General features: G+C 45.9%; 1 protein-coding gene across 1 annotated transcript in view; it reads left to right on the forward strand.

The window, feature by feature from the left end:
- Nucleotides 1–11,090, forward strand: part of LOC119401305 (putative N-acetylated-alpha-linked acidic dipeptidase) — a 43,998-nt gene extending 32,908 nt beyond the window's left edge. Inside the window, exon 13 of the mRNA XM_037667999.2 lies at nt 517–11,090. Within this exon, the coding sequence (XP_037523927.1) occupies nt 517–730 (214 nt within the window). The 3' untranslated portion in view covers nt 731–11,090. The remainder of the gene's footprint in view (nt 1–516) is intronic.
- Nucleotides 11,091–23,094: the final 12,004 nt, after the last annotated feature.

The following is a 23,094-nucleotide window of genomic DNA, read 5'->3' on the forward strand; positions in this document are numbered from 1 at the left end:
TCAGTGGCATAAAACAAGGGGGGTTTGGGAGGGTCCTGACACCCCTTGTGTTCAGGCTGGGGGACGCACCCTTGAGATTCATATTTCAAACATCATATAGCCTGATGACTAAGCTAGTCGAATGCATATTTTGATCTCCTAGATGGTCACTACTCATACTCTACAGAGCATTTCATATTCAACTTTTTTTAATATCTCTTTATATCGTAGTAGTAACTGTGTTCAATACCCTAAGCTCTGTAAGATTGAAACTGCGACTGCCATTCGACTGGTTTCTAAGAAGTCTGAATAGCACAATAAAATTACGTGAGATGTGAACCCATGCTCGTTTTTTTTATATCAAAGCATAATTTGAAATTTTACATCATTGAAAACAACACTTATATTTATAAAAACAAAATGGCCACCATAGCGAGATTTGTGTCCCCCCTGTGATTTTTCTGGATTTACGCCACTGGGCTTGAGATGCCAGTGTAACACCTGGGCTTTTTAAGCAATTGCGTCCGTACCTTGCAGGCACTTGGTGTTGTCCCCACCAGAGTTGCCTACGTACATGGACGAGATGTTCCCAGGCATCATGGATGAGTTCACGCGCCTCGTGGATGAGCTGGGCTCCCCGACCGATCCAGGTCCACACCTGGACGTACTGAGGCAGCACTATGCCTTGCTGGTGCAGGTCATCCAGCAGGCTGCCGACACACTGGCCGCCGTGGTACCACCCTACACCTAGCTCCACTACTTGTGCGTTTGTTTCATTTCACCATCGAAGTTACATATAGCACCAGAGGCTCGTTCACTCCTGCGACTAGCACCGGTCACGCAACCAAGTTAGTCGCAACGCAACTGCTAGCAAATGGTCGCTTTGGCTCAGTCGCTCGCTGCTCGATTTTTCAGTCGCACGAATGCAGTCACAAACCTCTGAACCAACCAGATGTGCAGGAACGGGACGTCAGCTTATTTTACGGAGCAGTGGCAGTGTGAGCCGTATGCGAGCAGACGTGAATTCTGTGGAGCGATGGGTGTAAGTGCATGCAGGGGTGAGCATCAGTCCCCCAACCGGTGCAGGTCTCAGGTGTGGATGAGCCTTAAGGCAAACCGAGCACATGCAATCAACGATGGGCAGAGGCCTTCATTCATCCTATTAGAACAAAGTTACTCAAAAAAAAATGTTAGCATACTTCGAAGGTAGTGCCCAGCCCTCGTGATTGATGTGCTCTGTCTGCTTTTAGATGCTTGTAACTTTGAGCATGTATGTACCGACTAGGTCGTCACCAAAAGCAAGTCCATTTTGTGGTGTTTTTGATGGCAACCGAAGCAAGGAGCATGCATGGTTGCCCTGATGCTGCAGATGTGCCAGAACACGTCTAATTGAGGTTTAAGTCCCTGGATAGTTTTTTCACCTTGTTTTTCGAAGCAGGTAACTAGTTCACGTCCTCTCTTTGTGGGGCAGCTGTCGTCCATCTTGCTTAGGCAGCACAGCTTGCACAGAAAATCATGTCAGGATTGGAACAATTTCTACTGTATCATATCTTGAAAGGAAGAAAAAGGTGCAGCATCATTGCAGTTTTAGCAGTGTTCTTCCATAAAGGGCCTGCTTTCAAACCATGCTAGGACGAAGGTCACGGGATCTAATACTGGCCACGGTGGCCACACTTCAATGAATGCAAAATGCTAGAGGCCCGTGTATACTTAGATGTAGGTGCTTAATAAAGAACAGGTGGTCGAAATTTACGGAGCACTTCATTACAGCGTCCCTCATAATCATTGTGGTTTAGGGACATAAAACCCCAAAGATTGTTGAATCATGCTAGGAGTAATATGGTACTCAGAGGTGTATTACTGAGCATCGATCTTGCATAAACAAAGCTCAGGCATTGCCATAAAGTCTTTGCTGTTCAATCACGCAGAAAGCTTATCTGGGGACTGAAGCTGAGCTGGTACGCACATGCTCCTGCACTGTCTTGAGGCTTGTCCAGTGCATTGCTGAGAACAAGGTAGCTGCACTTTTATCGGGTGCAGACTCCGTATTGTTAAATCATGCTCGGCAGTGCCTTCAGTTTCACATTGTACTATGTGAAACTGAAGTTTCATTTAGCACAGCAAAATGCCTCACTGTAGCACCAAGTGCTCGCAGAGGTCGTGACGTTTCTGCTGATTCATTTGAAATGCCACTATTTCCGGCGTGTCCATTTGCACTACTGTTTAGCTCATCACCCTATACTGCCGTCCTGATGTATCATTTTATAGTTTCAGAACAGCAACTAACTAACAACCGCATTTTGAAGAAACGAGTTTGGTTACTCATAGGAACTGTCGGCAGCTGTCTCATTGAAGTAGGCTCAGAAGCCACTGTTCTCAATATACACAGTTATCAGAAAATCACTCAATGTATGGGATAGGATGGCAGGAAGTGGTGTTGCCTTTAAACTGCGAAGCCTTTTCATTTTATGCAGTTATAGTGCACTGCATAGCACTTTTACTCTACCCTGGAGCAAAATGTGGAATACTCTACACTGATCTGAGCAGAGGCGCAAAAATGCTAATTGTCTTAGATTTATGTACACATTAAAGAACCCCAGGTGGTCCAAACTAATTTGGAGTCCCTCACTGCAGCATGCCTCTTAAATCATATCGTTGTTTTGGCACGTAAAACCCCACAATGTAATTTTTCTGTTACGAGCCACGTTGCTGAAACCTATTACATTACATATTGTAGCATATAGATGTACATGTGTGGTAAAATCTCTGTAAACGGAAATTACTTGACCGGAATTATGTCTTAAATGAAGCAACATTATCCTGATTGGTTGAGTTTGCATTTAGTAGGGGTGTGTGAATAGTATTTTAGAACCGAATAGAATTAGGGGAGTGTGAATAGTGAAATTTCACCTCGAATCGAATAGTGCTGAATAGTGGCCAAAAATATCGAATATCGAATAATATTTACATGACATGTGTACCGCCAGTTACGGCAAGACAGAGGAAAAATCAGAAGTGCTACGTCGTGCCGACAGTTCTATTACGCACTTGTTCGGGAGTGGCTTTTGTTTCACCTTTTATGGGCGCGCAGGCATGTTGATAGAAGAGCTGCCAATATTCCAGTCAGCAGCGCCACTTCCAACCTCCTAACAGCTAAGAGAGGTGGGTACGGTAGCTAGTTTTTTTCGCCATGGTCGCGCAATACGGCTCATCTGACAACGTAATGTGCTTCATCGCCATGGGTGCTCCGGGCCCAAAAATCTTCGGGCGCCCGTTCACATCAGTGTTTCAACTGAGTGCCGGAACGATGGGAGTTTCTGAACGAGTGGTTCGGTGCTGCAGTGGTGACTGCCCAGCGTGAACAAATTTTTACATGCAAAGCCAATGACCGAGGGTTTCGCAGGCCAAAGTCGGGACGTTTTACTATGCTTGCGGCATACGCAACCGAACTACGCAAGAAGTCCGTGTCTTCGTTTTGGGAACGAAGTTGTGAAGGGTTTGACATTTTTCTCATGTGTTTTTCTACGTGCAGAAATGCCATAATCTCGTTTAACATCATCATGGGCTCGCTTTCGAACCAGGATGTCAGTGAAAGTTTAACGAAAGGCCTACTGTGACGTTAGAGTTAGTTTTCGCCACCCTACCCTAACCAAGTTGCACCATTAGCCTTTGTCGCATTTTAGATATTTGTCCTGTCGAATTATTCGAAACTTCGAATACTAGCTATTCGAAAGTCTTATCGAATTATTTGATTAGGTACTATTTGATTCGAATTCGAAATTCGAACATTGGCACACCCCTAAATAGAATATGAATCGAATGGCGATGACACCAAATCGAATACGAATTGAATACTATTAGCATAGTTTTCGAATGCTAAGGCAACCATTTTCAAAGCAGCTCTAGAATGGTAATGTAACTGTTTTCGAAACAGCCCAAAAATTCTGCAACATTTTATTTCAAACAAATATTCACAAAGTGTATCAAAAGAACAGTACGATTATTTTTAACCGACAAAAATACCACAATTGTCTAAACTGACATAAGCTCATATACAGTAATTACTAGAGCCTTAGAAATATTTTGCAACTGCAGTTTGAAATACAGAAGTGACTACAGTATTCAACATGGCACTTAATCAATAGATTTTAAATAAAACTTGTATATAAATCTTAAACAATATTCATGAGTCAACATCATCGTAAATGTCATGATGAAGACAGTGGATTTATTATTCTGTCGCTTCGGCGACACTGGAGTTTTAAGCAAAAACGCCTTCTTCCTGTGATCACTCTAAAGTCGATAGTCCCGTAAAACCTTGGGCTGCATACATCTTGGTAATTCTACGATTAAAGTAAGAAATGTTGTACCTCTCTGTTCCAACGTTTCTTTCTTTGAGGTTTTTTTCATTGGTGCTTGTTATTCGAAAAGTATTCAGTTTTTCTAATATACCTTATTCAATTTGAGCACCAAATCGAATGGAACGCTACTAGAATCGTTATTCAAAATTTTTGAATATTCACACGCCCCTAGCATTTAAGTAATGCAAAAAAGGCTTTAGGTAATCAGAATCAAAACGTTAACAATTCTCTCTCTAAACAGAGCCACAGGAGTAAGCTCTGAAAGATATTTTTCAAGAAAGGGACAATCTGAAATATATTCTTGCAACACCTGTCTTCTATTTATATAGCCACCTCTAAGAAATGGTCACAAATAGTCTCCATGTTATTCGGCCACCAGTTGGAAAATTAAGATTGATGTTTCAAAATATTTTTATTCTGAATGAATAAATATGTCACTGGCACCTCCTTGAAACCCAAACAAGCTAAGCCTAGTCCAACCAGTAGCTGTGAATCGTGCCTTATGCCACTGAACAAACTAGCTGATACATTCGCTTCTTAATGCTTAACATACCTAAACAATGTTGAGAGTGTGTCCCACAGATGGTGCTTAAATGTAAACATTTCGACAGAAGTCTGTCTGGCTGGGTGGAAGAATTAAGAAGTTGAAATACCTCCAGCCACAATTTCTTGGAGGAAACCCGACGTTTCGAGACCGGCTTGGTCTCTTCTTCAGGGGTGACTGTGCTGATCAGGGGGGCTTCGTCGCAGCTTGTTTTTGGCTCCGCCTTTCTCTTTCCCTCACGTTCTGGAGGCCGTGCACGTAGATCGGAGGCATTGTTCCGAGGGACCGGTTCACATTCGCAGGTGTGTTCTGGATGTGCCAGGACTCGAGTAAGAGCCTCCTTCCCAGATTCCTTTCTCTTTCTATGATGGAAGCGCTCTCGAAGTCAATTTTGTGGTCGTGCTTCTCGCAATGCTCTGCAAGGTGGTGCTGCACCTCCACACATCTTCCTCTACTAACGGAACAACTTTTTCCGTCCCTTGAGGTTCCGTTTAACGAGATTCTGCTGTAATACTAGGTAACCTGGAGTAGCCTTGTGACAGCTAGTTCAGCTAGTTGCAGTTGTAATATATGAAGTAGGTATTCCACATAAGTGTTTGCAGGTAAGAAATTACAGCACTGTGAACCGTACGGAGTGAGACTTCTATGACTTCACTACACTTGCATGGGGGCTTTCACAATGCTCTGTGTGAAACAGTAGACGATAAAGTTGCTTGCGGCAGCAACAGATGTGCAGCTCGTGGCTCCCTGAGGCTTTTGCTTGCGTTGCCACCACAGGCACCTTTCACCTCATTTGACATTCGCCATCGAATGCATGCATCCTAGACTCCAGTGTTGCCCTCACGATGCCACACCTATGCTTACATTTGTGCCACATGCTGTCCATTCACTTGTTTCATTCGTCTAGAAGTTAGTTTCATCGTTGCTCTAGGTTCCTAGTGGATGGCCGAATGCTGCAAGTGTGCCTTAAGATGCCGCCAACTACGGATTGAACAAAAGCGCGTGAGTGATTCTTTTATAGTAGTTGTTTATCATGCATTCTGCAGTTTCTTCTCTCATTTTCCACTTTGCTCAGGCAAGGGAATCAATTGCTAAATTTAAATTAGCTGAAACAGCAGAACTGTATTTCGTTGCTTGAATACGCAAGTGTGCAAGTTCAGAGTCACACAGTGTGAAAGCGTGTTTAGCCAGAGTATGTGTGCCAGCGTGTTGTAGCATTCTTAACTGTGTCGTTATTTGGGCAAAAACATGCATCTTCCTTCGCCTGGTCTTAGCATCGCCACACTAAGCCTCATTCTTTATTCCATCACCCGCTGCTATTCTTGTTGCTTATCAAATTACAGTACACTGAAACCTCGATATAACGAACACGGATATAACGAAATATCGGTTATAACGAAGTAAATGAAGAATAATCTTGCAATACTTACAGTGTTAGGAATATATGGTTATAACGAATTTTCGGATATAGCGAAGTTATTTTCGTCTGAGATGCAGCTTCGTTATAGTGAGGTTTGAGTGTACATGTTGGATGGGTGTAGCATTGACTTTGTGTTGTTTGCACTACCTAATGTTTTCTCCTGATCATACACACCTGGTTTAATATCATTCTATATGAACGAGCTTTATGTAAACATTCATTACTGAAGGTGTCCATCCAGCAGTAGATCGTACAGGCATGTCAAGGAGAGCCTGCTGTAGTCTCTACTATTTTCCGAGGTGTATATATAGACTTCATAGCTGAAAACCTGCTGCTCAGTTCTTGACCAAAACTAGAAAATGTTGCATGGCTCCTGCTAAAATATTTCTCACTGTCAGTCATGTTAGCACAGCTACTGTTGAGCATATGTGGCAATCTGGCAGCCATGGCATTTTGTCGGCAAGCAAAAAAGGTTGCTGGCTTGATTCCCAGCTTCATTTGCTTATTTAGCAGGCCCCACGAAGGGGTATTACATAAGGGACTTTATGCTGGTGGACTCACTAGCCAGCAACGGACACACAGAGAAAGAGTTCACTGCATGTTACATTGCCTAGTGTAAAAAGTGATCATGAACTTTCTGCTTTTAAAACCTATGTGGCATAAGCTTAAAATGCTAAGAGCTAATTTCACATTTCACAAACGTTTTGTCTATCAGTCTTGTAATATTTATTTTTTTTAACCCCTGGCGCATTGAAGTACCACAAATTTATAAGATTTTTCAGCACGTGGCAACTTTTAATATGCCTGTGTTTGACTTGTTTAACTTGGTGCAGTTAAGCTAAGAAGGAAGTGCTGTGGTGTTTTCAACTTGAGTTTGGTTGCTAGCGCCTCACTGTGGCACACATGGAGATGTTTGGATGTTTTCGTTTATTTTTATTTTGCATGTTCACGTTGTATTTGAAGAGCCTGCTGTGATAGAGCTCTTATCATGGTGGGGGGTTTTATTGACGGGAGAGTATCGCGTGAGTTGGTAGTCCCTGTATGAGAGGAATTGTCATTTGCACAATCCAAGGGTAGCACATTCCATTTTTTAGCTTTTTTTGGCCATGAGAACTGTAAGTTTTTGTTTCTGTGACTTGCTAACAAAACGAAGCTTTCTCTTTTGCATGGTGTTCCATACTTGTAGTGCAGCTAACGTTTCCGTTCATAATCAAAAGACCTTACAGCTTCAGTTGCATTGCAGCAAGTAATGGTGAGTCTGTGAGCCAAGACTACGACTGCTGACATCTTTCCAGTAGATGACAGCGCTTTAATATGGGTTGGCGTTAACCAAGATCATTCATTGCTGTGATAAGCCGACATTAGATGTGAACAATTGAGCAGAATGTAGCGGTGTTTATGTGAACAGTGCAGACTTGCAAACCTCGCATCTTCTGGAGTGATGCTCCATGCTGTTGTAATGCACTTACTGTTTACAAATTATGGTGTACAGTACTGTGTACTGAGCATTGCATGAACCAGAGTGCCAGGTATGTATGATTCATCTGGCTAAGCTATTGCTTTGTCCAAATGCTTATTTCATAAATAGGTGTGTTTGACGTTGCATGCAATTAAACTCCTCTGCAATGGACAAACTGGATTTGTCCATGTGTTCCTAGAAAAAAAAAACGACAAGTACTCAAGCTTGGCTCTTCACTGTTATTTTATCTTATTTTCTTGTGTTGTGATGATAAGCTTCACTTTTCCAATAAGTTGTTGAGATGTTTACATAAAGAAGCCATGAAATGTTGTCTATGTTACTGTCATAGAAAATCTGTCCACTGAAGAGGTAAATATTAAGTTTGGGTGAAATACTGCCCTGTCTTGCTCATAAGAAAGTTTTTAGAAAATGCATGTGTTGTGATGATAGCCAAATGTCAATTTTTCTTCTCAGAAACTATGGCTCCTTCTGTCATTTTTGAAACAAAAAGTGTTGCATATCAAGTTGCACACTGCTACCATGTTGCACGTTACATGTTGCAGGCTGCGCATACCATATTGCATGCTGCTTTGATTCATTTAGAGCAGGACGGGGAATGATTGCATTTGAACACTGCAGTAACATGAACATTCCCCAAAATACCACCTATGTATAAAATTTAAGCACAAACGTGGTAGTAATATGACCAAAACGCTCAGCATATATACCTGGCACTCTTATTCGCATGTTTACATTTACATAAGGGAGCCAACTGCTTTGTCTTTTGCAGTAGGAAAGATCTTTTGCAATGCACTGGCACAGGGAAGTGGTTTGAATGGCATCTCATCTCAACAGCCAGCACTGCACCATTGCACTGCATCTTTGGCCAGTATAGCGTAACTCTATCTTGTTTTGTTTTTATTGTAAATTCACCATTGACCCTCCCTGATTGGTCGAGTTAGTCGAAAATCTTCAGCCGAGCATTTTGCTTGTCGACCATGCGGTGACTGGAAAGTGCAAAAAGTGCGTGACATCAAGATAAGTCAGCAGTGATTATGCTAGATCAAGTCAAACAAACTGGAAAATTTGTGGAATAGCCGGAGAATGCCTCTTTTCTGAAGCAGAATAGAAAATAGCGAGGAATTTCTTTCGGAAAGAAAAGAAACTGCTAGAACACCAATATAAGACTACGCCAAATATGCTCATACACAAATCAATTCGCTCTCTCCTATGAGTGTTCAAAGTCAAAACAGCTGGTGGGCAGCCATTATCTATTCTATTCAAAACAACTCCCTTGCCATTCCGAAAAGTTTTCAGTTTTGTTTGGCATAGTAACATAATGGGGCACTTTCGCGGGTTTCGTTGCATTCCATGACAAACAAACACCGTGGACAAGACCTGGAAAATTTCGACCAATCACATACTGCCCGATTGCGGACTAAAAACAGAATGGGATAGTTTTACATTATCGCATCCCTGAATTCTCATAGTCTTTCTGCAGACCTCATAGCATTGCAGAAACCCTTTAACAGTGTAATAATGTTTCTTGTATGTTCCATGCAATGATTGTGGCAGATTTCTTAGGCAGCTGAGCCCACTAATATTGTGTCGTCATATTTATTCTCTCATTCCTATTTTTCCTCTGTTACTGTCTTCATTTTTTTTGTATCAGCTTACATGTTTCTCATCACACTTTATATTTTAGCGTGCATTCTCTACTGGTGGTGTAGGGCAGTATGTCTATCCATTCTTGCTGTGCATGTTTCAGCTGACTCACTTCCATGAAAGTCTGATGAAGGAATTAAGCTCAGACTTGCAAATTGAAAATAAAATAGTTTTTACAAGAACCCAAGTAACTCAATCCTTACTTGTCAATTGTGTTAACCTTTTAACTGATTATGATGAGCTGTGCTTCGTCATGGCTCTTCAGCAATGTTTCTAGAGCCTTTTGGCTAGCCCAGATCGTGAAATGATGTTTTCCTATTTAAAACATAGATGGCAGCACAGGTTTCGCGATTGGCGCTTTTATTGAATGAAATGCGTGCCTTGCGTCTCCCGCGCGTTATAAAACGAACATGGCACAGTGCCGTGCTTTGAACGCAACCACAAAGATGGTAGCCTCATTGTATTGAACCATCGAGGAATAAGTACATTTTCTCCACGGGAAGTCAAATGGAACCCATACTTTCTGGAGTTGCAGAAATCTTTCGGAATACCCATCAAATGCCCCAGGTGTGAGGTATTACCAGGCCGGCAGCCGGAGGGGGGGAAGGGGGGGTGGTACATTCCCCCCCCCCCTCTCGAAATTCCGATGGAGGGGGTTGTTTTACGAAAAATAAATAATGAAAATACATGTTTTTCAAGGTCTTCAGCAAGTGCCCTCCCCCCCCCCAAAAAAAATTCCTGGCTACGGGCCTGCGTATTACATGACTGTGCAAAATATGATGAATGAAGCATTTTTATAAGCTGTAAAACGTTTTTGCAAGTTTTTTCTGTTTTGAACATGTTACGAAGCATTTCACGTCATGAAAAAATTGGGCAATTTGGAACAATTTTTTGTAATTTAATCGGCACTTAAGGGATTAAAGGGAGTCATAAATGAAATAATAAAGCCTGTATCGACAGACTGCATTTTTAAAGTGCAGACTCATCAGTTTTACTGCGAGTGGTGGCGTGGCCCTAAAAATTCCTACAATGATTTTCTTTGATGCGGCTGATCTCGGAAGCATGTGTTTGTTGCTAGGTGATTGCTTTTCATTGAAGAAACATGTCATTGTAATAAGCTGATGGGTGGATTCATGTACACTGAAAGTAGCGTCAAATCTGTGACTTTGACATCATCAGCATCACATCTGTGTCACAGATTTTAGAAGTATAGGAGATATTGCCATTAGTTTTACACCATGAAAAAACAATGGCAATTTCTTTCTTTGTTTAAGAATAAGTTAACATATATATTAAACTGATGTGTTTTTTTATGTTCCTTTTTTTTTTTAATTGATGACGAGTTACTCGGCATTTCTAAACAAATATGTGTAGCAGAAATTTTCTGCTTAATTGAAGCGAATGGAGGTGAAGCAACTGCATCATGCAGAGCTTGGGTGCTTATCCTTTGTGATTCCAAAAGCCGGTGGAAAAAAAAACTGATTTTTCCTCAAAGGGATCAGAATGTTTTTTAGGTTGTGTTTTTAGGAGCCTGGCTCCAAGTGAAAGAGGAGTGCCTTTTGCAACTAGCTTGTGACTTTGCAAGTACTGTATGCCTCTTGGCATGTGTGTGTGAGTGCTGGAAACGTGAAATATGTAGTTTTCTTACTCAATAAATGGCTGTTTGCTAAGGCGTTTTCCCTGTCTGTGTAGTGCAAATAGCATTCTCGGCTTGGTCACACTAGTCTTCTCGTGCCCACAAAATTTTGGAGGTGAGATTGAGATAGATTTGTGTGAACACGCATACATCCTCTGCAAATATATCCAAGAACATATTTAAAATCACTTATAAAATGTGTGCCACGCAACAGCGCCTGAAACGGAGTACCTTGCGACACCGACATCGACTTGGTTCGAGTGCAAACAACCAACAACTAGCTACGTCGCCAGTTCGTGTTGGCTGGCATGGTCCTTGCGTGCACTTCCGCAGTTGTCAACGCGATTCTCACGTGTATGTGATGCCATATGCTGTTTTGTTTTGTCACATAGCCATCTGTGTTTACAAAAAAAAAACCGCTCTGCATCCTATCTCTCGACACCCTCTGAAACCGAAACTACAACTGGGCACTGTAAAAACGTTTTAAAATAGTGAACAGTCGCGCGCTCATACAGATGAGGCTTCTGGTCGTGATAAATGGGTTGTTAGCTACTTATTGCGGTAGAAAAAACAAGGTGTAATATTTTTGTGTCGGTGCTTATTTAACTGCCGACTACAGTTGCTCAAACATCTCTATTTCTATTTTAGGTGCCTGTGAATTATGGCGCTGTGTATTGAAGGATGTGGCCATATCTCTCACGATAGTCTTGTAGTGTCGCATGTTACATGCTCGTGGCGAGCCAGTTACCAGCCAAAAGTGGCCTTTATTGAAAAAAGAATCCTGCTTTTGCATCTATATGCTAGTAATGTCGTCTCTTGATAAAGACGCAGCGCATGCTCTGATACTCCTGTCGTCATGGTTTAATGGCAAGGCTCGACTATTCTGGGCACTATGCTCTATCGTAGCAGACCTGCCTATAGTGCAGTGTGGACCAGTCCCGACGGTAGCGCTATCTGAAAAGTTAGCTATTCCTGCCAGTACGTGCCATTCCTCAGGGAAATTGTACCCGATTGTACGAGCACGGCCATAAATTTCCCGATAAACTACCTCAATGCAACTTTGACAAAAGGAAAAGAAAAATCTTCACAAGGTCCCTTATGCACTCGCCTAAGACGACTTGAAAGCGAAAGCCATCTTCTTTTTGTTCTTAGTCAATGTATTGATCCCTCACCGCCCGAAAAGTTTCAGCACCTAGTGTGGTTTTGCACTGCCTCGAGGATCGGCCCACCTTTGACCAAGTGACGATGTCATGTGACGACGCCACAAATTTTGGCAATATGTCACGTCATGATGGCGTCATATGGTAACGTCATCACGTGATGATGATTTTTTGTGTCACTCGTGTTGACGCCGACGGTCTCTTTTTGTGTTTGATGAGGCATCTAAGGCTTTTGCATTAAAAAAAAATTAGGCGCACTAGTAGTGCCAAGCCTGAAGGAAGAGCTTCCTTGTTTTTCTTTATTTTTTTCTTTCTTTCCCTTTGTTTCTTGTATCTGTTTTTGTACCTGTTGTTTCTATTTCTTTCTTTCTCTCTCCTTCTATCTTTATTTCTCTTTCTTCCCTTTCTTTCTCTCTTTGTTTCTCGTTATTTCTCTTTCTGTCTTGCTCTCTGTGTTTCTTCTATCTCTTTTTCGTGTCTGTTTCCTTCTTTCACTTTCTCTCTCTTTCTATGTCATTCTAGCTTCTTATGTCTTCATTGCCTTTAGTTCTCCCGCTCTCTCTTTCACGAGCTCCACTTCGCCGAGCAGAGTGTTTAACACCTGCGGTTTCCTGCGAACGCCAAAGTTTTTACGGCCGGCTTTAACTAAAGTCCCTAGATTTTTTCCTGTTTTTCTAAGAACAGGGGGAAATCTAGGGACTTTCGCCTAAACAGCGTCGACTGTTAAAAAAAGCTGAATCCAAGCCGTGCCGAAGTCTGGCCGAGCTCAGCGTCAAGTCGACCGACCAATGGTAGCCTAAAGCCAGACAGCGCATTTTAAAAGCAGGTGTTTCGAGTAACTAAACTATAACTAAACGGCTAAACCAGCTAAACTACACTCTAGCTAAACTCGATGCAACGATGCGATGTCTGCCAAGGTGTCCAGCTTGCGAGGCGTCTAAAAGAAAACAAAGCGTGCTCTGGAAAGCGTACCGCTGGTTCTGGAAACGACGAAATGATTTGGTAAGTCATGTGGTATGTATTTTTTTTTTCATTACGAGGCCCACCCAAGCACGTAGTGTATGAAACAGCAGGGGTGAAGTATGCTGCGTGCCGTCTCGCATGGACGTATGAGTAAACAAAGCAGTAAGCAGATGACCGTTGCTCGAGACGGGAAGGAGTGCGATTCCTTGGGCAAGTTGGTTGCTCGTGTCGAAATATTTACAGAGTATTAATAAAACGCGTAAAATATATGGGGCATTTCTGATGAGTATTTGGCGTCAGGATTCGAGAAACGTGTTAATTTATCGCAAACGTTATTCCCTGTGAGGCTCAAAATAACTGCCATTCCAAATACACTGACTTGATGCCTGGCACCGCTTAGCTGCGACGAGAGGAGGAACGCACGCTTCTTGTGCAGAGACGATCCTCACAGTCGATCGCATGCATTCATCACTCGTCCTCGACCGGAGAGCTGACTTGTTCATCAAGGGGGAAAAAATACAGCACGAAGACAGCCATGTGCGGGCCGGGCCGCTAGCGAGACGTCCACAGACTGCGTGTTTGAGGCCCTTGGTTTATATCTGCCCAGGAACGGCGAGAACAGACAGTGGTAATTTAAATGCGAGAGCGTTAAGAAAAACCGACATCGGTACCGTTGACCCGACGAATGCAAAGAATAAAAGTCGGGATCCCAGCAGGAAACGGACCCGAGCATTCTGCGTGGCAGTCAGGTATTCTACCACAGAGCCACGCCAGGTCTAGAAACTGCTTTGGAAAAACACCCTATGTAAGCGTAATGGCAATGCAAGGTCGATTGTGGTTGTAGTACCGGCTATATAATTTTATAACAAAGCAATAAACACTACATATGTATTAGGCGTCATGCTAGGTTAACGTCAGTTGCGGTTCCAGTGTTGGCTCCGCTTTTATAGCAGTCTAATAAACATTACATTTGTATTCCTATGATTTAGCAAGCTATATTAAAGCGTTGCTCGACCTCGGAGGAATACGCTAACGAAAGTTACGTATGATATTCACATTATCGCATCGTAAAGTGCACTAAGTTTCGATAATACTGACGTATGGGCTCTAACGTGAGTGCTGACGTTGCGTCAAACCCTAAGTTACCCTTTAAACGCCAGTGCTGTCGACGTGCCTGGTAAGCCCACGATGAGCACACAACTGTACTACACTTACAGCACGTCGATCCACCTCGTAACGCTTGGCTCAGAGCCAACAAATGCTGCATAGCTAGAACTACTCGCTGACTGCTTCGCATGAAACCGATTTCCACAAGCCGTGGGGTCTGCCCATAGGCGGAGAGTACGGGGGGGCTGGGGGGCTTGGGCCCCCCCCCCCGGACTGCCTCATGGGGGGGCAGAGCCCCCCCTGGCGCCGGCCCAGGGTATTTTTTAAGAGCTCGGCTTAGGTCCCCGGGTCGTCCTGTCTGGCAGCTATTTCACAGGAGGCTGTTTATGCCCGCTTCTTCTTCGTTTCAGCCATTTAAAGTTCGGCACATGGGCCAATGACAAGTCAGACATTCAATGGAAAAGTGCCCCTCAAACGGATTTTTACGTGCAGAATATGTTGTGCTGATGAACAACTGAAGCGACGACTTAAGCTATGACAAATTAAAAAATAATTCGCTGAGCGCAGCCTCGTGTTCGGGCAACGCCAGCTGTATTTGAAGTTTTGACTATCCGCAGTTGTAGCAATGTAACATTCGTTACATATTTGTTTTTAATGTTTACTAAAACATACTTTTGTTTTTAATGTTTATTAACGACATTCAATTTTCTGTTAATAACCCTGTTCAAATGCGACTATTCGCCGACGACTGTGTCGTGTACACAGTCGGACACAATTCAGACGATCAAGTTAATCTGAACAATTCATTGCAAATGATTTATTCCTGGTGCAATACTTGGGGCATGAAATTAAACACAACCAAAACTCATTTCATTTCATTCACAAATAAGACCAACCCCCTTAACTTTACATATACTATAGGAAACACAACTATCGACAAAAGTGACCAAGTAAAATACTTGGGCGTTACTCTCTCATCGAACCTCAACTGGGAACCACATGTTTTAGCCATATGTCGTAAAGCCGAGATGAAGCTATCCTTCCTGAGGAGAAAATTGCGCACTGCACCACCACACCTTAAACGTAATGCATACAAAACACTAATTATACCATGTTTAGAGTACGCCGATCTCATCTGGAGTCCACATCAAAAGCATCTCATTAATAAAATAGAAAGAATACAAAAGTTGGCAGTTAGATTTGTATATTCTGACTTCTCGAGGCAATCCAGTTGTGCAGGCTTGCTCGCAATGGCAAATTTAAAACCTCTTTGGCATCGCAGAATTATCTCGCGACTAAAATTTCTTTACCAATTATATCATGGTCAATTCCGCATATCACGATCTCATTACCTGCTAGACCCGCCTAAACACTCATTGCGACTGAACCATTCCAAGTCAATCCACCAACCTTTCAGTCGTGTTAACGCTCACAAACATTCCCTTTTTCCGTCAGCTATCCATCATTGGAATCAACTAGATAACAATATTGTGTGCTGTAACACCATTCAATCTTTTATGAACATAATACAGTGTGTCGAGTTTGAATTGTGATCTGTTGGCATTGCACTTTCTTGTTATTTCGTTATGTATTTTCTTTCGATGTTTAGTTTGTATTCTTGTATCCACTCCTGCATGGGCCGTGAAAAGCCTGCAGTATGTTAAAAAAAAAAAAAATATTGCCACAGAAACTGCCAGCGCTCGAGTGCTATACTCACACTATATACTGTGTGCATTGGAGCTGTCGCGAACCAAGTGAAACGCCCACAGCCCCGTTACGACAAGCGAAGCCAGCCGCAGTGCACGTGCCAGCAGGGGCGTAGCCAGAATTTTTTTTCGGGGGGGGTTCAACCATACTTTATGTATGTTCGTGCGTGCGTTTGTATGTGTGCGTGCCTATATACGCAAGCCAAATTGAAAAATTTCGGGGGGGGGGGGGTTGAACCCCCCCAACCCCCCCCCCCCCTTGGCTACGCCCCTGCGTGCCAGCCCTGCATGCGCACCAAGGAGGTTTAAATCTAACCTCCTTGATGCGCACGAGCTCCGACCGAGGGGCCAGCGCGCGCGACAGAGGAAGAAAGCGAGGTCAGAGGCCAGTATCTCGTGATATCGACAGACTCCGCGTTCGCTCTTTTTCGTCCTCGTTCGCGCTATCGGTTACGCCGCTGACTCCAACGGCGATGCTGCTCAACGCAGGAACGGACGCCTAAGAGCTGCGCTCTAATTGTCTTGAACCCCGTAGTGAATGGTTTTGAGAACACAAAAATGATACTGAGAATACAAAGCAATCCCGACACAGTCAGTCAGTGAACGCTTTCGCACAAACTTAAAAAAACGGGTAATTTCTTGGTTGCCTACATATTGGTACCCTTTGACATGCCTGCTTATAAAAGTGCCGAGAAAAGATTGTACGCAGTTTTGATTTATCAGTAAAGGGTTTTACTAAAAGTTCGGCCACCAATGAGCAACTCGATTATTCGTCCAGATTCATAACCGCAGCTTCGCACTAGGTGTAGTGGTAGCAAATGGTATTTGCTACCATCTCAGAAAAGCTTTCGACCATCTTGAATTGAACTCACCGGCATATAATTAAAGCTTCCCGTGATAGCGTTAGCCTACTGTCTCCTGTGTGGCGCATGTTTTAACAAAGTAAAGCCTAACGCCACGCATTGCGAGAACCGATTTTACGCGACGCAGTCAACGAGTCAACGAAAAAGGTCGCCTACGCGACCTTTTTCGCTTCGAGCCAAGAATTACGAGGTGGATAGATGTCTTTGTGTAAATTGAAAAATAAATCTAGGGTCTTCCACTTACAGATCTTCATTATGATATCGCAGGCACCTAAGAGACTAAAGTTACATTAAATTCTTTAATTTGGAAGTTGGACTCCTCTCTCTCTCTCTCTCTCTCTCTCTCTCTCTCTCTCTCTCCCTATATATATATATATATATATATATATATATATATATATATATATATATATATATATATATATATATATATATATATATATATATATATATATATATATATATATATATATATATATATATATTGTGATGATGAAGAGCGGCGCCGAGGCTCCGGCGCGCGGGATCGAGAGCGAAGGAGAGAAAGAGGAAGTAGATAATAAACAGCCAGCCTAGCGAACAGGCGTTGTGTCTATTTCTCTCGTCATTACAATGGCGCAGTCGTCGAAAGGCTTCGGCGAACCCCAGCTGTTAGCTTGAGGCAACGCGTCTTCCAGAGGAACGCCGTCACGCTTCCTCGCTGATGGAACCCGCAAGTAGACCACCGCGGCAAGCATCTATCCCACCACCAGCGGACGGCGTCCAGGCCTCCATTGTGGTTCCGGGGAACTACTTGTCCGGTGACGTGCTACTTCGCGGCAACAATGCGTACGGGCTCCTGTCGCCCAGGGACGGCGCACATGCCTCCTCGCCACCACCTGCCAATCTGTCGGCGCTTCAGGCACCGTCCGTGGACGGCGTCCAGGCCTCCTCGGCGGCTCAAGCCTCCTTCATCGACGCCGCAGTACCAGTTCACGACAAGCCATCGCACGGGTACCGGTTACCTCGGAACGCGGTTGACGCTTCCAACGGCAAGGACCCCGGGAATGCCGTCCACGCTTCCCGCAGCGACAACGGCTTACTCAGTACTCCATCGGCACCCGAGCCGCTTAGGGGTGCTGTCCAAGCTCCTTCGGACAAGGGTCCCCCCTCTGTGAATACGCTGATCGTGTCATACTCCTCGGACGTCACCACAGGCACCACGCGCGGATCGCCCGAGAGCGCCGCCGAGCTTTCCGCCACCATCGCGCGACTCCGAGTCACGGTGAACGCCTTGGCAGCGTCAATCTCCGTGCTGTGTCCTGCCGCCTTGCCAGCACTGCACTCACTCAATGCCGCGTTGGCCGCTGCCGCCTCGCAAGACCATGAAGAGAGCTCACCCGAGAGCCGCAGAAAGCTCCTGAATGCCCTCACGGAGCTCTCATACCAACTCGGCTGGTTGGCGTCGTCATGCTCCGGAGTTTCGCCTGCCGTATCACAATCACCGGCTGCCTGCGAACTACCGGAGTTCCACGGTTTCCAGAACGACGCCGTCGACTGGGTGGCGACCGTAAACGCAATCGGAGCTCGCGCGTGCTGGACGGATCAGCGGAAGTGGTGCGTGGCCATTGACCGCCTTCGGAATGGTGCCGCGGCGTGGCATCGATACGAAGGCGTGCGGCAGCAATCCTGGGCCGAGTGGAGCACCAGGCTCATAGCTGCCTTTGGACCGATTGATCACCACCTCACTGCCACCACCCAGTCCAACCTTACTGCTACCGAGGATGGAGCTCTGAAGGGGCACCACCTCGAGATGGCTGCAACTGCGCATTGCAGCTCACTTGCAGACAGTGTCTCAACCTACTCTGGGACAACCACACAACTGAGACCAGGCTCACCATCTCAGGTCACGGACTCGGCGTCCGTAACTAACACAATAACGTCTCTGACAGATGACGAGACCACATCTCGTTCACAGCCATTGGAGAAGCGATCCCGAAGCTCACCACCGTATGTGCACGTCACTGCGACCTCTTTGCACCAGCGACAGTCGGAGAAGCGGCCCTCACTTCACGCGGAACCTGACCGGTCTGCGAATTCTGGGAAAGAGGTCCTTGTCGCGTCAAAGCATGGTCCTCCGCTTTCAACGCAGTCATTGGCCGAATGCGCAGACGCTGCCCTACTGCTCAGCGACAAATCGCTAGATGATGCCACATTCGCCAAGGGTCAGTCCGTTTCATCAAGCGTGTACCGAAGCATGGCTGAACCTACACCCCAGCCAGAAGAATTCGATGTGTGCCAGCCCTGCCCCCTGACGTGTGAGCCCGTTTACGACAGGAACAACTTCATTCAGACTGCCACTGTGTTGCCTGAAGGCCACGTGGAACACGACGGAGTTGTTTTTTGCACGGGATTCATCACTGGTCGACCGCGCGTCGACAAGTTCGGAGGGAGAGGCAGCGAGATCGAGATGGCTTTGGACACCCGTCACAATCTTGGCACAGGGTGCACACATGCCCGACCTCGTTCGCATCCTTCGTCGAGCCATCATTTACCGACTCAAGACGGAAGCCCGGAAGAAGACAAAGTAGATTATACGTGCCACCGCAAATGGCATACGGCCAGCGTGAACGTGCGACCACAACAATACAGTCAGCGCCATCAACCAGAGCCATCGTCATCGGTAGTATTGCAAGCCAGACTGCACGGCGCCCGAGACCTGCGACCGCCGCGACATAGCCAGTGTCGGCGCCGGTATCATACTTGGCAAACTTCCAACTGAAGTTCCAGCATCGCCGACCCAGGCCACTCCGAAATAGTCAGTGCCGCCCACCAGACATACTTATGACAGATTCACGAGCCAAGTCGCAGCGTGGCCCAGACCGACCACCGCGATGCAGCCAGCACCGCCCACCAGAAACATTGTCGGCAGCCCAGCCGACAATGCTTGCAGTCATGGCCGAGTGTGATGATGAAGAGCGGCGCCGAGGCTCCGGCGCGCGGGATCGAGAGCGAAGGAGAGAAAGAGGAAGTAGATAATAGAACAGCCAGCCTAGCGAACAGGCGTTGTGTCTATTTCTCTCGTCATTACAATATATATATATATATATATATATATATATATATATATATATATATATATATATATTGTGAGCATTGTTTATGCCCTTCATGTTCTCATATGTACATACTCATCATCACCAACTGTGTTTGTGTTGTGGGGCTCATACTCGGGACAATAAAGAAGAGTCTTGAGAGTCTTAAACGTTGCCTCACAAGTGGTGGAGAGTGCTGTCCGGTCCCTGAATCCTCTCTCGTTAACAGATCCTCTCCCGCTTGACCGCGAATACATCCCTGGAGCTCCGTTCGGGACGCCGCTTACACCCCCTGCGTTCGGTGATGTCGCAAGACGAGCAGCCCAGCGCGGCAGCAACCCCAATGCTTGCCCCTGCGGCCACCCCTTCTTGGATGGTCACCAGCCCTCAGAAGGACCCACCGATGTTCGCTGGGCTTCGCGGCGAGGACGTTGAAGACTGGCTGGAGGAGTATGACCGCGTGAGTGCCATCAACCACTGGGATGAGCCCGCGAAACTCACCCATGTTGCGTTTTACCTCACAGGCGTCGCAAAGACATGGTTCTTCAACCATGCTACAGATTTCCCGAATTGGACCTCTTTTACTATTCAACTACGCCAGATTTTTGCCAACCCGTCTGTGCGTTCAGATATCGCGAAGAAGAGGCTTGCTGGGCGAGTTCAACACACGGGCGAGTCATACACATCTTACATCGAAGACGTGCTCGCCCTCTGCCGCCGCGTCGACACCTCCATGGCGGAGAATGACCGTGTGCACCACCTGCTGAAAGGTATTGGGACCGTCGCTTTCAATGCGCTTGTAGTGCAGAACCCCACGACCGTAGCCGATATCGTCGCTACATGTCAGCGCCTCGACGAACTTCAGACCACACGCCTGCAACCTGACATGTCTGACCAGAGGCCAACCAACGACATCGAGTTGCGTGCATTGATCCGCTCGATTATCCGAGAGGAACTCCACGCACAAGCTCCGCCGTGCCATCTTGAGGTTCGTACGACGCTACCTGGTGCCAATCTACGCGACGTCGTGAGGGAGGAATTGGCTTCCATGACCGGCACGCAAGTTCCGAGCCCGCATCCCATGCCAACCCCGCATCCCTTGCCAACCCCAACTTATGCCCAGATTGCTGCCATAACCCCACAGCCCCAGCAGACACCACTACAGGCGCCTGGAGTGCACGGCTCGCTCAACTCTCTCACACCCCGAGCGCCGGTCCAGCCTTACAACACCTGGCGCACCCCTCGGCCGATTTGTTTCTATTGCGGCATCCGTGGCCATATTCGAGATTTTGCCGACGCCGTCAGCAAGACGAAAGACGAGGCTACGACGACTTTGAACGGGACGAATTTTACACCAATGGATCGCAATATCGTCGCCCATACCAGAACAGCCCACGTCGATCGCAGTCTCCGCAGAACTTCGGCGCAGTTGGCAGTTCCCGATTTCCGCGTCGTCGCTCGCCTTCACCGCTTCGGCGCTCTTCTTCCCCACTTCGCCCAGCTACCTTGACTCCTGATCACCGACTGGAAAACTAAATAGTGCAGCTTCGGGAGGGAAAGCTGCATATTTCGGACTGTATCAAACTCCTCCGGATCGCCCGTCAAATATATTGTTGGTGTATGTTGAAGGTACACGGACTGAGGCATTGGTGGACACAGGTGCATCGCTTTCCGTAATTAGTGCAGACTTCTGTTCCCGCTTGAAGAAAGTGAAGACGCCATACGATGGCCCTCCCCTTCGCTGTGCTGACGGAGTTCTTATTCGGCCCTCCAGTGTTTGTACAGTGCGCGTTTCCATTGATGGCATCCTTCATCATATTCAGTTTCTTGTGCTGCCCTCGTGTACTCACGCACTCATCTTGGGATGGGACTTTCTTCAGCGTCAGCTTTCATATCTTGTCGTCAACGAGTCATCCATATGACAGACACTGAGTTTCCATCCGATGTCGCTCCTCACAGCTTCCGTTTAGTCACAGCCTCTGACTGTTGTATTTCGCCGGGAGATGAGAATATTATTACACTGGCTTCTGACACCGTCGTTAATGGTGACGTGTTCATTGCTCCATCTCGTCGCTGCATACCCACGGGGTTACCATCGCGCCTGGCCTTGTGCGCTTTAACGATGGTAGAGCTTTGGTCGCCGCACTTAATCCAACTTCTTCGCCAGTGATGCTGCCCCAGGGCACTGCAGTGAGTTGTTTCGCCGACACCGAGCCTCTTTCTCTGGTTTCCCTTCGCGCAGAATCGCCACCTTTGTCTGCGTCAACTGATCATAAGGCTGCGACAGCTGCTTTAAATGCGGCCATAAATCCCCATCTCACTGCTGAGCAAAAGAGAGACCTTTTAGACCTTCTTCAAAAGCATAGCGTTTCGTTTGACGTACACTCCAAGGTTCTGGGTCGCGCTTCCGTCGCAGTGCATCGCATCGAGACCGATGGCAGCTCCATTGTGCGCCGCCGCCCATATCGCGTGTCTTCGGCGGAACGCAAAATCATCGAGGACAACGTCAACGACATGCTGAAACGCGACATCATCCGACCTTCATCCAGCTCTTGGTCATCTCCTGTGGTGTTGGTCCGGAAAAAGGACGGCTCTGTGCGATTTTGTGTCGATTACAGAGCCGTTAACAATATCACCAGAAAAGACGTATATCCGTTACCAAGAATCGACGATGCCCTCGACTCCCTTCAAGGCGCAGAGTATTTCTCTAGTCTCGACCTCCGGTCCGGGTATTGGCAAATACCTATGCACGAAGCGGACAAGGACAAAACAGCTTTTGCAACTCCGGACGGCCTTTAGGAGTTCAACGTAATGCCCTTCGGATTATGCAACGCTCCTGCAACATTCGAGCGCATGATAGACACTGTTTTACGTGGCCTCAAGTGGAAAACCTGTTTATGTTATCTAGACGATATCGTTATTTTTTCTTCCACTTTTTCGCAGCACCTTGAGCGTTTGGACGAAGTTTTAACATGCATTTCGAATGCTGGACTTGAGCTCAATACAAAGAAATGCCACTTCGCCAGCAAAAGTATCAAAGTGCTGGGCCACCTTGTCAGCAAAGATGGCGTTCGACCAGACCCGGACAAGATTGCTGCCGTGATTCGTTTCCCTCGCCCCGAAAATCAAAAACAGTTGCCAAGTTTTCTTGGCCTGG

Source organism: Rhipicephalus sanguineus, chromosome 8, assembly GCF_013339695.2.
Source record: "Rhipicephalus sanguineus isolate Rsan-2018 chromosome 8, BIME_Rsan_1.4, whole genome shotgun sequence".
NCBI classification, from domain to species: domain Eukaryota; kingdom Metazoa; phylum Arthropoda; class Arachnida; order Ixodida; family Ixodidae; genus Rhipicephalus; species Rhipicephalus sanguineus.